Below are 17,493 nucleotides of genomic sequence, written 5' to 3'. Positions count from 1 at the left end.
ATGAGCAGGTACACATTATGAGCATAAACATACTTCTGGTAAGTCAAATGTATGACAGGTCAAATAAATTATTTAAAGTTTAACTCCTGACAAATATTCAAAACCATGGGCTTAAAATTATGAGGCACTACATATGTATGTATGTATGAGGAAGTACATTAAAAAATGTATGAATATATCAAGTCAAGTAACAATTATTTTTTCTGTGCAGTTTTGGATTATTTCATTCATATCTAAGATGCCCCTGGTACCTGAAGTCCTCCACGGTCAGTCTTCCACAGGTAGGGGGAGACAGTGCGCTCTTCTGGGACGCCTTGGCTGCTCAGAGGACTTGTCTTTGCCGACACGTCCTTGTTTGTACGTTTTAATCGGCGATTGGAACATAACAGGTATCCTTGTCCGTCCACTTCTCGCACCCATACACACCCAGGAGGAAGGGGGGGTGACACACCAGCTCAAAATAAACCCCACTAGACGCGGCGGCGGACTCCTGTCCTGTGCGTATTTTGGGGGCCGACAGAACAAGCAGTCCGCTGGGCACAACAGCCGGGTTAAATCGCAACGTGTTGGCTCGGAGTGTCACCGCAGCGAGGCTGTGTATTTCTGTGAAACTGGCTGGTTTGATGGGGCTACCGCCAGCCCGTCTCGCCGCCTCTGGACCGGTGATCGCCGCTAATCACGCCTGAGTTTCGACGCGCTAACGACAACATTGTGGATATGGAATGGTGCATGCAGCTGGGCCAAGTTTGCAGCCTCTGAAAAACACCGTAATCATGGATAATCATCCGCTGTAAGTGCAGAAAGCTCAGTGTGTGTGTGTGTGTGTGTTGACGTTTCCCTGTAGCTGCTTGACTGATGGTGCCGCATTGACAGAGACAGCGGCCAGCCGGGGTGGCTGCTCACTGACCGGGGCGGAGGGTGGGGGATCGGAGAGCTGATGCCGACCCTGCGGGTTGTGTTTGCCGGGATAACAGAGGTGTTTGGTTTGTGTGTTGACTGCTGTACAGCCATGTGTGTGTGGGTGTGTTTGTGACAAAAGACAAGGGCCACGTGATTTGCCCATGAGCAGCATAATCAAATCCAAGTGCTGTATGTTCATTTAAGAAAGTGAAACCACTGCTGTGTGCTGATCAGCTGAGAGCAATTACAGACCTGAGATGTTGTAGTTTAGTGTCCACTATATTTGACAGCTGTAGCTATAAAGCTACCAACAAATACAGTCTATGTTATAGGATAATGCAGAAATCACTGCTTTTAGCTTTTGCATATTGGATACATTATCTAAACATTTGCAGTATAAGTGTGAAAAAATATGTGGAAACCAAGATTTATCATATTAAGAAAACTTACCTGTATTCAGAATTTAACGAACTGGGTGTCTGGTCAGTAAAACAAGTTTGAGGTTGTGGGTTGGAGCTGTGACACAGTGAAAATTAGAGAAATGTCAAAAAATGAATCCAAATTTGTGTCTGCTGACCCTTCGGGTTCATCCCTTAAGAAGTTCACAACCCTTGTGTTGAGAGCCACTGGAATAGTAGTTAAAACCATCTCACAAGCTATAACAGTAAATGCTGATGCTTGATGCTTCAGTATAAAATGTAAAATAATACTGGTATAATACTAATGAGAGGAGACAATTTACTGCTAACTGAGTACTTTTTTTAGTTAAAAGAATTTTGTTGATAAAACAAGTATTTATATTTAAGTAAGATTTTAAAGGCTTTTACTTATCATGAGTATTAATTATTAAAACTGCTTGAGTAGTTTAAAGTGCTAAAGATGTGCATAGTTTACAAATACAAATAGTTATACAAAAGTCAAACAACACGTTTATGTTCATAGGGGACCTGGTGGCTTTGCAAAAAGGAAAAGCTAATTTTACTAACGTAAACAGGAAGTACAAGAAACATATAGAGGACTGTATCTACAATACTGCTGTAATACATTGCAAACTGGTAATATCTAAAAAGGGCAGTATAGAGTACACTGCACAGATGTGTACACTGTACACATTAACAATCAGCGCTTCTGTCAGACTATACAATTATTTTTCTTTATTAAATGGCCTCAGCTTTTATCAGTTTCCATTCTTTTTTTGAATAATGCATTATACAAGCTCAGGATAAACAAAAAGTTCAAGTCTTAACTAGATGAGAGACATGGACCCTTTACTAATCAGTAATAGTGATAATAATAATGCATAATGGCCATTGTTGATTTGCTATTTTAAATCCATAACAAATGAGCAATTAATCCAATTATTAAATGGGACTAATTGAGACAGACTCCGGGGGGTTGATTAATTCACTGCTTTGCCTGAATAATAAGCCAACTTTGATTTGTGGTTGTTTCTAACTGTATGTTTTATCTTTTTAAAAATCCTCTAACCACCTTCTAACCTTCTAACCACTGCTCTAAATAATTCACATAGAATATTAAACTGCAAGCAGCCATTATTTGCTACAGTTCCCCCACTGTGAGAGATAAACCAGCTCTCAGTGCTAAAACAGATCTGACCAGGATTTAAACAGATTACAAACAAGTTTCCGAAAAATGGGCGACCATTTGAAAATATCTTCTGATTATGCTCGTGGTGGTCACTGTATAAGCACAATAATACACTTTAAGATGTTCCTTTGTGTGTATCAGGATACCTTGCTTTTTGTTATTGCTTACCTCCTTTATACTAAAGTGAGCAACCCTCCTTTATCTGCTCCTGGTGATGGGCATTATCGGTGTGTGTGTGTGTGTGTGTGCATGTTTGTGTGTTTCACGTCGGTGCTCTCCGTCTCAGGTGCACAAGACTTTGTCCACACACTCTGGACAAAGAAGATGGAGTCGAGAGGCACGGTCCCGTCACTCTCAACCCTAGACACATGAAAAAGGCGTTCAAAGTCATGAACGAGCTGCGCAGGTAATGTGTTGCAGGTGATTTTTGTTTATCTGTATTTAAACTTTAGCTGAATATATTTAACAAATCTTTCCTTTTGTCTCCATCTGTTAAATGCACGTACAGCCAGAATCTGTTGTGTGACGTGACAATAGTGGCAGAGGATGTAGAGATTGCTGCTCACAGAGTGGTCCTGGCTGCTGGAAGCCCTTACTTCCACGCTATGTTTACAGGTGAGGACCAACTTCCATCCTCACTGCACATCTGGAAGTGTCTGGTTTTGAAGTCCTTGGCACACAGATATTGTTATTGTTACTTTGTGTGTGTGTGTAATAGGGGAGATGTCAGAGAGCAGAGCGAAACGAGTGAGGATCAAGGAGATGGACGGTTGGACCCTGGGCCTGCTGGTAGACTACATCTACACAGCAGAGATTCAGGTCACAGAAGATAATGTGCAGGTGAAGACACAATGACCACTGTGTTATTTACAGTACCTCTTATAACACAGAATTTGGACATATGCATTTTTACCAGATATCAATCAGATTTTGAGAATTCATGTGGATTTTGTTTTAGAGTCATCTGCAGTATATTGTCCCAAAAGCCAGATATTCTGTGTGTGGGTGTGTGTGTCTGTGTGTGTGTTCGACAGGCGTTGCTGCCTGCAGCAGGTCTGCTGCAACTGAACGAGGTGAAAAAGGCTTGTTGTGAGTTCCTGAGCTCTCAGCTTCATCCGTCCAACTGTCTGGGAATACGAGCCTTCGCTGACATCCACGCCTGCTCTCAGCTCCTCTCACAGGCCAACAGCTACGCAGGTTAGCTTGTGTAGAAGACACACAAAACTGTTTTTGTATGCATGTTAGACAATAACTATGTGTCATTGCTCTACTAAAATGGGTCTGTGTGATGTGGTAGCGAGACAGAATGAGAACAGGCTTAATTAATGCAATTGTGGAAAGGAGAGAGAGAGAGAGAGAGAGAGAGCCCATTTTTTTTAACTTTCATATTTTTGCTGATAGAGCAACATTTCACTGAGGTGGTTGGGGGTGAAGAGTTCCTCAATTTGGGCATGGAGCAAGTGTCCAGCCTGATTGCAAGTGACAAGCTCGCCATCCCCACAGAAGAAAAGGTGCACACTCACCCTGCTCATTACAGTATGCAGGACACCATGGATCAAATTAAATATCTCGCACTTATCTTGTCTGTGTGTCTGTTTGTAGGTTTTTGAAGCAGTGATAGCTTGGGTTAATCATGACAAAGATGTCCGCCAAGAACATTTGGCTCACCTGATGGAGCATGTCCGCCTGCCACTGCTCTCTAGAGAGTACCTGGTGCAGGTACTGCATGTTGTTGTTGTTGACAGGAGACACTTAAACATCACTTGCTTTGTCTCATGTCTCTGACCAGTCCACAATTCTGTTTTGACCACAGTATAGTCATAAGAACTGTACTGTGCTAAAGTGTCATCCTTGTTCAAACAATATGTCTGTACACATAACCAGTTTACACTAATGCTGTTGTTGTCCAACTAGTTTTTGCGCAGAAGATTCAAATGAAGTTTTCAGATTGTATTTTACCATTTGGCAGTAAATCATGTAATACTGAAGGCAGACAGACTGAATTCAGAGATCTTGGACCAAGATCGATTAAGGCTTTCTTTTTATATTGTTTTATTTTGTATTTTTTATTTTTTGTGGTTGTGTTCATCACTATAACACAATCTGGCCCAAGACCTTTGCCGGCAAAACAGTTGCAGATGAAGACTTTCATATATTCACTGCTGCACGAACAAATCAAAGATTGGTCCAAATTTAGAGCTGGAGTTTTTGTTTGTTCTTCCCTAAGATTCAAAGATTTATTTTTCATCTACGCTGTGGTGCATCTCCATAGGCTGTGCAAAATATAACCACATGTAGTAGAGTCTACAAAGTGCCCCAGTTTTAACTTTTAAATTACAAGGCAACTTTTTTTAGCTTGCATCTTATGGTTCAAGACTCAGGAGAACATGCATATGAATGGTATTATACATTCCTCAGCTTTTCATATATGCAAATAACCATCTGCTTTTTGCTGAAAAACTCCACCAGATGAAATCGTTCATTGAAATCGAGGATTATTTTTCAGTTGTGATGATATCATCTCGTTTCTCATATTACAGCGGCTGAAGTCTTGGTTGACCTGCATCATTAGAACTCCTTCAAGTGACATTGTCAGAAACAAAAAACTCCTCCAAATAATATTTTTATACAGGGAAGGCAGAGGGAAGTTTATTCCGAATCATATACATGTACTTAAATAAGTAAAATAGAAGTAAAGTTTCGGATGAAAACTGGGGAATCATGTATGTAACTACAAGTTAGTACTAACAAATTGGCAGGCCGTAATGAATTTTAATATTTATACATGTCCCTGTTCTTATTTTTAATATGCAAAGAACCCAAAAAACTATATGAAAGTTGAGTAGAGTTAAACTTTCTGTGCGATTGACAACCACAGAATGAATTTTGCAGCTTCTTCCCTCTCACACAGACAACACATTGTTATGACAAGCATCATTTGAATGTGTGTTGTTGACTAATTTGCTTTCAGTCCGAAACAAAACAAGAGAATTTTGGCTGCACTTGACGTCATGTTAAAAAAGGACAATCTATGAATAGCACAATATGATGTGATTTTGTGAATGTGGGCAGTGTTTTGCTATTTAAAAAAAGTTAATTGTGTTGTGATGCAGGAAAAAAAAATCTAAACTTGCAATAGAAACTATAAAGTTCAAGGGGTTTATCTTGTCGGTGCATGATGTACTGTTTTTTTTAACATTACCCCAGAGACTTTAAATCTGCAAAGAGAATGCATACTCATCTTGATCAGATGTTCAGAGTTTCCTTTGCTTTGAGCTCAGACATATCACCGTAACACTGTGTAACTCATGATGGATGTGTGTTGCCTCTCTCACTGTTTGGCTGTGTCAGCGGGTCGAGGAGGAGTCTCTGATCAAGAACAGTAGTGCGTGTAAGGACTACCTGATTGAGGCCATGAAGTACCACCTGCTGCCAGCTGACCAAAGAGCTCTGATGAAAACTGCGCGCACACGCATCAGGACTCCAGCCTGCTGTCCTAAGGTATGAATTGCAGTGATGGTCTACCACAGCGGAGAGTACGAGGACTTAAATAAGGAAAAAAAATAAATGATGTGCAGTTCACCATGTATCGACACCCACTGTTTCTGTTGCATTTAGGTGATGGTGGTAGTGGGAGGCCAGGCTCCCAAGGCCATCCGCAGTGTTGAATGTTATGACTTTGAAGAGCAGCGATGGTACCAAGTGGCTGAACTCCCCACCAGAAGGTGCAGAGCAGGTAGGGAAAACACAAATTTGTCAACAAAGTGTAAATGCCATTAGTAAAGTGCACAGGTTTCATGAAACGGTGTCATTAGCAAACTGTACAAGGCTGACAATTAGCTAAAATACTGTATGTGCATAACTGCCAATAGATGTGTAAATAATAACACATCCAGACCACTGATGAGACTTGATAATAGTGTTCGGGCTTACCTCCAATATTTATTCCCTCAACTGGGCTGTTATTCTAGTTCTGTTGTTACACAGTGATTGATGACCACATGCAGCCAAACACGTCCTAAGTGTGTTGATGAGGTTAGACTGAAGACTGCTATTACAAAATTCAGTGGAATCTAGGACACTGAGGACTGCAAAGACTATTCAGACAAAGAAGGCTGTGCTGTTCTCTGCAGTGTATGTAAATGGAGCAGCCCTCGTCGGCCGTTGCTGTATTTAGTCTAGAAGTGCATCTTTAAACTGGGACACTGCCGTAACATCTGTCTTTTTGACACAGCCTGGGGGCAGTAATTCTCACATGTGTTCTAGAGCTACTTGGAAAAGCAAAACTCAGATCTACAGTCTGAAGTAGGCTGGGTGTCATTCCTGTTTGGCTTTGGTGTTGTTCAGAGTTTTAGATGCGGCTGAGTTTATGCGAGCACCCCTCATTTCATTCATTCGTGCCCCCTGGTGGCATGCTTCACATGCCCTTCCACCATGTACACACACACACACATATACACACACACACACACACACACACACACACACACACACACACACACACACACACACACACACACACACACACACACACACACACACACACACAAGAGCCTCAAGAGAACAAGTTGATTAGTTTGTTACCAGCTTGTTACATCAGCAGAGTAGTGCACCCTCTGTCTTTCAGCACCCTTTCTGGTCAAAGTATTCTTCATGTGAGACAGAAGGCAGTAGACAATGGTACTTTTTAAAACCCTGACCAAAGAGAAGTTCCTCACCTTTGTATCACTTTCACTCTGAGGCCATCTTTCCTAAACCAGCTGTTTGTGTTCATGTTTATTGTTGTTGCCTTTAGGTGTGGTGTATGTAGGCGGGTGTGTATATGCAGTCGGTGGTTTCAATGGTTCTTTGCGTGTGAGGACGGTGGACTGTTATGACCCGATGATGGACCGCTGGACGAGTGTGAGCAGCATGCAGGACCGTCGGTCAACACTTGGAGCTGCTGTGCTCAGTGGACTCCTGTACGCTGTTGGAGGATTTGACGGCAGCACAGGTACAATTATGACGGTGTCTGGCTGTCAAAACATAAAACAGGATGTTAAGAAGGCTTAAAAAGTTTGACACTTGTGTTTTTGGTACATGCTCTGTGTTTTTGCAGGCCTGTCCACTGTTGAGGCCTACAACTGTAAGACAGACGAGTGGTTCCATGTGTTACCCATGAGCACCCGCCGTAGCAGTGTAGGAGTGGGTGTTGTCAATGGTAAATACAATCCACACTTTATTTTTCAAGACTCAGAGGGTGGACAAAATAATAAAACACCATATAATAAAAAGTATGTCTTGATACAATAATCCAATCATGGCAGACCATACATTGTTACTACTAGTCACAGGCCTATGGGCCCATGAGCTCAGGGTTCACCTGGACAAGAGCCTCTGACGTTACTGTTTATGTTTCTTATTTGAAATAGTTCAAAGGAAGATGCCAAATAATCCCAAAGAAATGCAAGACCACAAAAAGATGCAAAAGACTCAATAATAAGAACAATGATCTAAAACTATCAAAAAGTGGCCAAAAAACAGACTCAAGAAGTTTAAAAATAGAATAATTGCAAACATGCACAAAACATCCAAAATCTGCCAAAAAATGGCCAAATATAGACACAAAATTATGCAAAAACAGACAGAAAACCTCCAGATGACTAAAAGCAGGCATCAAATGACAACAGTCAAACACAAAATTGGTAAACTTGCCACAAGCTCCAAAAGACCAAAAAAGGAAAGGGTGGCCCTTCTCCCGTCTGTGCCCAGGGGCCGATTTTCTCCTACTCCATCCATAGTTACAGACGTACTTTAAAGGAAGTATTTTAATTTCATTACATATTTTTGTGACTTTTTAAGTATTGGTCAAGTTATCGTTAACAGGGAATTAATTGCAGGTTTATTAGTCACAAACAATGAGATACTATAGTGAAGTGTAAAATTAAAAACGTAAAGATCAAACAAAAGATAATCCAAATGTTTTAAGCATCATCCACACAAAATTACACTTTATTTCTTTTTTTTTTTTTCAAACATAAGTTTTACAGAGGTGCTTTACCCAAGGAAGGAAAATATAGAGTAGAAGAAATATAGTACATATTAGATTTTGTTTAAAGTATTAATTTCATAAAGTAAAAATAATGACATTAAAATTTCCTAGAAATGCATCACCAATTCTACCAACAAACAAACGTGTTTCTGTCATTTTGTTCACCACTGTGCCTCATTTTAAGTTTTTTCTTTGTGTTTTTCAGGGATCCTGTATGCAGTCGGGGGCTATGATGGAGCAACCAGGCAATGTCTGAGCACAGTAGAAGCTTACAACCCAAAAAGCAACACATGGAGCTACATCGCTGAGATGGGCACGAGACGCAGTGGGGCAGGTCTGTGTGAGCTTCTGTGTATGGTTCTTTCACTGTAAAGGTTTGTATAGAGTTTATAAAACATTAAATAAGAAACATCTCTGTCAGACAGAAATATGTATGTGTACTCGAAACATCTATTTCCATAACATAATGCTCACCATGTGTCCAATGTCTTCTCAGGTGTAGGTGTGTTGAAAGGTTTACTGTATGCAGTAGGAGGACACGACGGGCCGTTGGTGAGGAAGAGCTGTGAAGTTTACGACCCAGCCTCCAATACCTGGCGACAAGTAGCTGACATGAACATGTGTCGACGTAATGCAGGTAAAGATGACCTGTCCACCAGACATCCTCAGCTGTGAGATGGTATCTCCAGCTTTAATCTTGACTGTGTGTGTTTTTTCAGGTGTGTGTGCTGTAAACAACATACTGTATGTGGTGGGGGGAGATGACGGCAGCTGTAATCTGGCCTCTGTGGAGTTCTATAATCCAAACTCAGACAAGTGGACACTACTGCCGACCTGCATGAGCACAGGACGCAGTTATGCAGGTCAGCATGCGGCACACTCATCAACATACACACGACTATACCATAGTGACTTTAGCTACACTAACTTAACGTGCTGCAACCAAACTGCAGTGAGAACTAATTTCCAATTTCTTAATTATACCATTTTATTAATTTGAATAAAAAAACAAACACAAATTGATTTCACATGTGTGACAGGCCTAATATTTACAATTTACTTTGTTGTAAAAAATCAGTGTTGTAAAAAATATTTGTTTTAACATTATGATATGGATTTGAACCAAATGGCCCAGCCCCACTCCAGAAATCATGTAATGTTGCATCAACAAACTGGAATCAAGGGCAACTGTATGCATCAGATGTGCTTTGTACCAAAGCAACAAGTGGAAAAAAAACATTTGTGGTTGCTGAGCATAACCTGCGGCTAGATGATAATATTTCTAGTTTAAAGGTGGTGTGAACTTCTGTGTGGATAGAAAGGTTTAGACTAGATGTACTAGTTGTAAATAATTTTATTATAATCTCGTTCAGTGCAGCTTGAATAAACCTAATTCCATTGTTACATCTCTTCCAAATTCTACACACCAGCATTTCTACTAATGTTATAGATAATTGGTGATCTATCCTAGTCTTTTTTGTCTTTAAATACAGGTGTGACTGTGATTGACAAGCCATTATGACTGCTCTTGTCACTTGCCACTGATTTGGAGCAGAATGTGTTCTGCTGAATTCTGATCTTGGGTCTGTCTATGATGCCAGTGCTTCAATGTTAGGCAGCATTAGAACAGGCACTGACACAGATGAAGAAAATGTCAAGATTGTTGTATTTGAGTTGAAGATGGTGATTTTTGCACTTAACCTAAACGAGAAGAGAAGCTGAAACTAATCGTGGGGGGGTGGGGGCTTTGAACCTGTGTTTTAATGCCCGACTGGCAGGACTGCAGCAGCGACTGGACAAACCAGTGTGAAGCACCTCTGTACCACTGCAGTGCCGATGAAAAGCTACTGATATGAAGCTACCACAACTGCACAGTTACTTTAACATTAGTAATGTTAACATGAACAGTTCTGAGAAAGACCACTGACAGTATCTGTGAGCAAGTTAGAGAGGGACCATTCAGGATTGAAATCTGTGTTTCTCCTTTTTTATCCTCCCGAGAAGTGTGCCTGAATGTGTGTGTCTGTTTATTTGTGTGTGTGCTGTGTATTTTCCATACAAAGGTGCTCCATTGCTTGCACATGTGAGCATGTGTATTTGTGTACATCAGAGTCTTTATGGTGATGCCAGGTCTGACACTGCATGATTGCACTCTGTCTGACCTCTGACCTTTACAGTTTTGCAGTGTGACTGTTCAAGAGTGCCTGAATGTCAGAGAACACCCAATTTTCCTATTCCTCTCCTTTGATAAGCTTCAAGTACTGTTACCGAAAAGAGCACAGCTGGACTCAGCCACTGTTTTGGCATTAAAGCATCACATTTTGAGAGCTGACTATAGCTCGGTGTGTCGGCTGCGGACACGCCCACGTGAATTCAGAACATCGATGTGAAATGCAGTTTCAGAAAATGAAACTCTCTTGAGAAACAAAAACAAGACTTTTACAGGAACACTTAACTTACTGGTAAAGGAGAAGCCTGATTCATGTTGCCAAAAACAGTGACAGGCTGATGGAGAAGCCATCATGAGGTGAAAACAGTTGGATGTATTAGTGCTTTACTGTAACCCGGCAGCCGTTTGTGCTGTGGTTGCAACCACAACAACAGCCTGAACTCACTGCATGATCCCATCTTATCCTCCAACAGGGCCCTCCTCTCCCTTGGTGTAGCAACTCTATTAACTACTGCACACCTGTCATGACGTACTATGAATGTGCCAGTTTTTTATATGTCTCCTCTTTTCTGTCTCTCTTTATTACTCTTTGCTAATCTGCTGTGGAAAGTGACCAAATGTTCTCTTGATTTGATTTTCTATTTTCTTCAGTCTCCTTTTCTTCCCTCGCCTCTTATATTAAAACCTGCTATAATAGTAACTGGTATTGCTGTTCTTGTCAGTGTATTGAGGAATGTAAAGTAGGCTAATGACTCTGAAAATATTTAATTATTTGTTTTTTATTATCGTTAATAAATATGCTTCTTGTATTTAAAGCTGTGAAAATGATATAATCTGTTTTTAAAACTTTGCCAAATCAGTAAAACATTGAAATGGAATGTGTTGCCTGTGGTTTTTTTATAAGTTCACAGTCACTCATTTATTCTATGTTCAAACAAGCTAGGTATTTAATTTCTGTACTTCATATACTGCTAACTTCAAGGCACAAACTGCAAGAGACTGGACCCCCAAGTTGCCACTGGTGTGTGTGCTCCATACTTGTGAGACACTTGTTTACTGCCAAAGTAAACAAAATGTATTTTGGATACTTGCAAATAAGCTGATTAAGTTAAACGATAAAAGCTAGTCGTGATTAGGTGTTAAATGTGACAAAGCTGATACATAACATATTTTGTAATGCACAGTCATGTCTTTAGTTTGAATTTCATAAAACCAGTATAAATAGAGCAATTGATCTTTCTTTGAATTATGTATCAGTTTAGTGCTGCTTTAGAATATAATTATTATATATCTATATAACTTAATTGGGTAAATTAATCTAAACTCTGCCACAATGTATTTGCCAAAGTGTCTATAACAATTTTAAAACGTTGACATTAAAGTTATGAGCTGTTGTAATGTGAAGTAGGGAGTACATGTGTGACTCAAAGTTCTCAGACCACCCCATCTCTACTCTCATACAGCCTGCACAGAACTGCAGCTGCAGCAACAGCCAATCAGAGCGGAGCAGAACTGGCCTCTGATTGGCTGTTGCTGCAGTAACCTTCAATCTCACTATCATCACTCCATTAATTGGACCAATCAACGAAGACGCTCTGCCCTCCTACGTCAGTCTCCTCTCCTGTAGACCAATCAGATTGTTCGATATAGCTGTACTTCATCCGGCTGACCTCCTCTCGCCCAGGTAGACGGGACGATTCGCGCGAAGGTGAGTGTAATGTGTTTTTTGCTACAAAGTAGATATTTCACTCACCTTTTAGCTGCCAGGGCAAATACTTACTTGTTATTTACGTTTATGACCCAAGTATGGAGAAACTAGTACTGACAACCTGCAGACCACATAAAAGAGTGTGTAGTCCACAACAATTTAGCCGGTTTGCAAATATTATTGACTTTTTCTAACAGATCCTAATGTGGAATGGCTGCCACAAAGAGACGCAGTGTAGTTTAGCTGGTCTCTGTCACATCAGGTCTGTAACATCATAGGACATTATCGCAAACGTTTTTGCCGCTGCGCGTGTTTACTTGTTACACTGTCGTGTCTACTTTTAGTGTCACTCTGCGTGATTGGAAAATTACGTTAAATTATTAAGGGTCATGCGGTTGTTGTTGTTAATTGACAAATGTTGGGAATTGGCATTGTGCACTTCTATAATTCTTGTAGATTAATGTTAATTATGCTTTTAAACACACACACACACACACACACACACACACACACACACACATATACATATACATATATATATATATATATATATATATATATATATATATATATATAATTTTTATTTTTTTTTATTAGAATGTGTGCAGTGTAAGGACGTATGTGCAGAATATTGAATTTAATGAATTTACAGTGAGAACTAAGGTTTTGGGGGGACAATGCCTCTAAATTTGTTAATGCTATAACATGACTAAATGACTAACTTGATCCCCTCAACTAGTTTCTACTTGAGCATATGTGTCCTATGCTCATTTGTAAAACATTTCACAGGGTAATAAGATAGTTATTCTCTTTAGCACTTTTAATACAAGACATTTGATTACATTTTTAGCTAAGGTAGAGCTATAGCTAAGGAATTAACTCTGTATACTTACTACACTCACTAGTGTGTCCAGTATATTCTATAGAATAAAATAATAAGTGCTCTATTAGTGCAGTGTAATAATAATTTTAAAAAAGTTATTGTACCTTTTTAAGCCTCGATGAAATGTATGTCTGTTGTTTTTTAACCATCATATGCAGTTTCTGTATTATATAATTTTTGTTTTACATTTCTTCTTCATTTATAGATTATGTTTGTTCATTTTGAAAGAGAAAATTTAAAGAGTAACTTGATCAGAATTTCACTTCGATACACAAACCCTATGATTTACTGTACTGCTGAAGTATTGAGATCTAACCTGGTGCTCCTGTTCCAGTCTTCCCTCCAGACCTGCAGTCACCTTGCATTGTCCGTCATGGCGGTGAACGGCACGGCGCAAATTCTGAGCTCTGCCTACCTTGCAGTGGAGTACGTAGATGCGGTCCTACCAGAAAACCCCCTGCAACCCTCTCTGAAACACGCCTGGGACTACATGCTGGACAACTACACCAAGTTCCAAATTGCCACATGGGGGTCGCTCATCGTGCACGAGTTAATCTATTTCCTGTTCTGCCTGCCGGGTTTCCTCTTCCAGTTCATGCCCTTCATGCAGAAATACAAGATTCAACAGGTTTTTATTTGTTATTTGTTATTGGATGTGATTTAACTTTTACATTTGGAGCTTTGCTCTAAATCAACCTCTTTCTGTGCATGCAGGACAAACCAGAGACCTGGGAAAAACAGTGGAGATGTTTCAAGATGCTAATGTTCAACCATTTCTGTATCCAGCTGCCCTTAATCTGTGGGACTTGGTACTTCACTGAATTCTTTAACATCCCCTATGACTGGGACTCCATGCCTCGCTGGTCAGTGTGCAGTAATACACACCTAAACAGGTCATGTTTAAAGAGGGGTGACTGTGGCGCAGGACGTAAAGAGTTTATCCAACAATCTCGCAGTTGTTAGTTCGATCACTGGCTCCTCCGGTCATATGTCAAAGAGACTGAACCCCACCTTAGTTGCTCCCGGTGCATATGTGCAGTGTAAAGCATTTTGGGCACCAATAGGTAGAGAAGCGCTATGCAAGTGCAGACCATTTACGATTTAAAGTATCCATGGACAGCCAGTACTATATTTTCCCTTTTTTTTTTTTTTTAGGTAGTAACAGATTTGGTTTTCAAGTTTAAAAAAAACAATAGTGAGTTGCTCATATGAAAACTCATTCATCCTGTTCATACAGGTGTTGAAGAGATCCCATCACTGTGTTTGCCTGTTGAGTTGGAGTAGGACAGCACCCATATTAATGACATTTGTTCCTTTGTTCAAAAATCAAGTAATAATGTGTAACACATTTTACTGTATAGCCTGATTGTTGCAGTTTTGTGGACAAACTGTGACTCTGAGTAATTCTATTGTGTGCACTTGAAAAATACTATACGTTGTCATTAGTTTTGGCTTGACTTTTTGCTAATTTGCTATTTATCCTCTATTCTTGTTTTGTTTATTTGGATAAATCACTGGGTTTTTGCCTCCTTCTGTGGTCTTCCAGGCCGTACCTCCTGGCTCAATGCTTTGGTTGTGCTGTCGTTGAAGACGCCTGGCACTACTTCCTACATCGCTTGCTACACCACCGCAGGATTTACAAATACATTCACAAAGTCCACCATGAGTTCACTGTGAGTAAAAGTGATAAGAAAAATAAACACAACCATACCTCTTTCTCATTTAAATATGGTTACTTATTAAGCATGCTGCAGCTCCGGTTTATGGGAAAACATTAATGACCACACATTACATTACATGACAATCTCTCTGCTGTTGTCCAGGCTCCGTTTGGTATGCAGGCGGAGTACGCTCATCCTGCTGAGACTCTGATCCTGGGTGCTGGTTTCTTCATCGGCATCATGATCTTCTGTAACCACGTGTTCCTCCTGTGGGCCTGGGTGGCTTTCCGCCTGCTGGAGACTATTGATGTCCATAGGTAGGACACAGTTACAGTTTCCACACACATATACAAACCCTTTCTCTGTGTCCTTTTGCCTGCTGCTGCCCTCTACCTCACTCTTTGCAAACCTAAAACTCTAACTTTAACTTGCCTCAGCTGTGGCTGTATTAGACAGATAAAATTGTATACAAAAGGACTTAATAGGGTTCTCACAACTGGACATGCTACTATTACTGTTTTTTTTTTTAAGTATGATAACAAGTCAGATACATTATGTTACTGATTCACATGCATTTGCTTGAACCACGGTAGTTTCATCAAAGCTTACAATAAACAGTGAAATGCTACATGTGAAACTGCACGTTTGTAATCATTATAACTGTCAGTAACTGGTGAGGTCGACCACTGGGGGGCCCCACAGGACACTGCTTGTGTTCATCAGCTACACACCTCTATTAGAGCTTTCGCATAGTAAAAGCTAATGATTACGTAATTGTACATTGGTGCAGGTTCTAGATTTAAAAATGTAATCTGTGATCACATATCTGTATAAAACACAATTGTTGTCAGTCTCTGTTTTTATTACTTTCTTACTTTTGATTGTATGTAGTGATATTTTAATTCTTCGTTTAAAATTTGGCATACACACATCCAAATAAAATAAAAATTAGAAAGCTAGAATAAAATAAAGATCAAGCATTAATTTACAAATCAAAACAATACACAAGAAGGCATATTTCCTATAATAATTTAAGTTTTTCTGGCATTTTACAGTTAAATCTTGTAAACCAAAACCACTAAAAGCCAGATTTAAATGAAAATGTGGTATTTGTTTTACAAAAGTATTTAATATATGAGGACTAATTAAGCCAAAATCATAGTTGCAGTCTAACAAAGTACAAAAGAAATTATATCTTGGTTTTCAACTAGTACACAGCGCCAAGAGGGCAGAATTATAATAAACACATCTTTCAATGTCACTGTTATTAATTCTGACCATTTTCCTAAAATTACTCAATATTTAGTAATTTTTTGTTGTGAACCTTTACTTATTTATTTTTTCTTTTTAATGAGTCTTTATTTTTTTGTTTCTTAATCCCCTGTCAGTGGTTATGACATCCCTCTGAACCCGCTTCACCTCATCCCATTCTACGCTGGCGCCCGTTTCCATGACTTCCACCACATGAACTTTGTTGGGAACTATGCCTCCACCTTCACCTGGTGGGACAAGCTGCTGAAGACAGACAGCCAGTACAGCAAGCATATGCAGAAACAGGGAGACAAGAAGGAGCAGTAACACACTCACACCTTTGTTCAGACTCCTGTGTTGCCAGGAGGAAGGAAGAGGCAGAGTCTCCAGAGCGACACAGAAAAACTGTTTTCTCTCAGAGCACTTCATAAAACACACTAAAAGTGTACTTAAGCTGAAGCAGCACTTCTGATACTGACTACTTCGATACTGAATCGGACAGCATGTTGACTTCAGTCTGCCTTATGTGCCTTTCTGCAAAAGAAGTATTATTGTGTGCCTCTTGTCAGTAGCTGCTGGCTGAATTAAATAAACATCAACATCCTCAGTTTAATTTTTTGCTTTGTCATTAAATGATCTTGTGAAATGCTTCGGTATACCTCTGAATGTCTCTGCACTTTAGCGCTTCCTCTCGAGTTAAACTGCGTCACGATGACACAGTTTTTTCTCTTAAGCTGCAGTTCAGTGTGAACTGTCAGGCGTGGTTGTTCAATCCCATTATGTTCAAAAGTGTAACAATAACTGAATGCTGTTTTACTTTTTAAGCAAGTAAACCCAGAAAATTGTTGTTTGTTGTCCTATTAGAATAAAATGTTTGAATAATAGTTTGTTTTTTTGTGCAGTTTAATTTGACTGTAGCTCAATTGGTAAAGGCAGTCGTCCATGGACCACAGGGTCAGTGGTTTGATCGCTGGTCCCGGCTATAGGTCAAAGCGTCCCTGGGAAAGACACTGAACCCCTAACAGTCCATTCCCATCCCCAGTTGTGAAGTGGTATCTGAGCACATTAAATTTACAGTGACTGAACAGAGCACACACAAAAAAAACTAAATTTGTGAAGCTGGACCAGCAAATGTTTAACGGTTTTACTTGATAAATAATAAAATATGTTTCAACAAAATGTTGTCAAATATGATCACCCTGGAATCACATGGTTTTATAAAGTGTTCAATATTAAAGCAAATAAACACATGAATTCCTCTCAGTGTTTAATGCATTTTTT

General features: G+C 39.8%; 2 protein-coding genes across 4 annotated transcripts; both read left to right on the top strand.

Annotated features, from left to right (window-relative positions):
* The first annotated feature begins 306 nt into the window (after positions 1-306).
* On the top strand, positions 307-11,588 carry klhl2 (kelch-like family member 2). 3 transcript variants are annotated; one of them, XM_067496717.1, is made up of 15 exons: positions 308-790; positions 2,795-2,914; positions 3,017-3,123; positions 3,227-3,348; positions 3,543-3,705; positions 3,910-4,019; positions 4,111-4,227; positions 5,860-6,009; positions 6,127-6,244; positions 7,304-7,501; positions 7,607-7,708; positions 8,745-8,873; positions 9,036-9,176; positions 9,259-9,402; positions 10,717-11,588. In XM_067496717.1, exons 1-15 carry the CDS (start codon positions 723-725, stop codon positions 10,785-10,787), a joined length of 1,860 nt encoding a protein of 619 aa, XP_067352818.1. In that variant the 5' UTR covers positions 308-722; the 3' UTR covers positions 10,788-11,588. The 3 variants fall into 3 exon arrangements, with proteins under 3 accessions (XP_067352821.1, XP_067352818.1, XP_067352820.1); XM_067496719.1 differs by having other exon boundaries at positions 309-790; positions 10,033-11,588; XM_067496720.1 differs by lacking the exons at positions 9,259-9,402; positions 10,717-11,588 and having other exon boundaries at positions 307-790; positions 8,745-8,913; positions 9,036-9,172.
* A 689-nt stretch (positions 11,589-12,277) lies between these two features.
* msmo1 (methylsterol monooxygenase 1) lies at positions 12,278-17,466 on the top strand. The gene is made up of 6 exons (XM_067498302.1): positions 12,278-12,417; positions 13,635-13,928; positions 14,015-14,163; positions 14,847-14,973; positions 15,124-15,278; positions 16,350-17,466. The coding sequence occupies exons 2-6, from the start codon at positions 13,674-13,676 to the stop codon at positions 16,537-16,539; spliced, it is 876 nt and encodes a 291-aa protein (XP_067354403.1). The 5' UTR covers positions 12,278-12,417; positions 13,635-13,673; the 3' UTR covers positions 16,540-17,466.
* Positions 17,467-17,493: the final 27 nt, after the last annotated feature.

The sequence above is a fragment of the Channa argus genome, chromosome 3 (assembly GCF_033026475.1).
Source record: "Channa argus isolate prfri chromosome 3, Channa argus male v1.0, whole genome shotgun sequence".
In the NCBI taxonomy this organism is placed as follows: Eukaryota; Metazoa; Chordata; class Actinopteri; order Anabantiformes; family Channidae; genus Channa; species Channa argus.
Note: the sequence above shows the minus strand (reverse complement) of the source record. Positions and strands in the feature narration are given on the sequence as shown.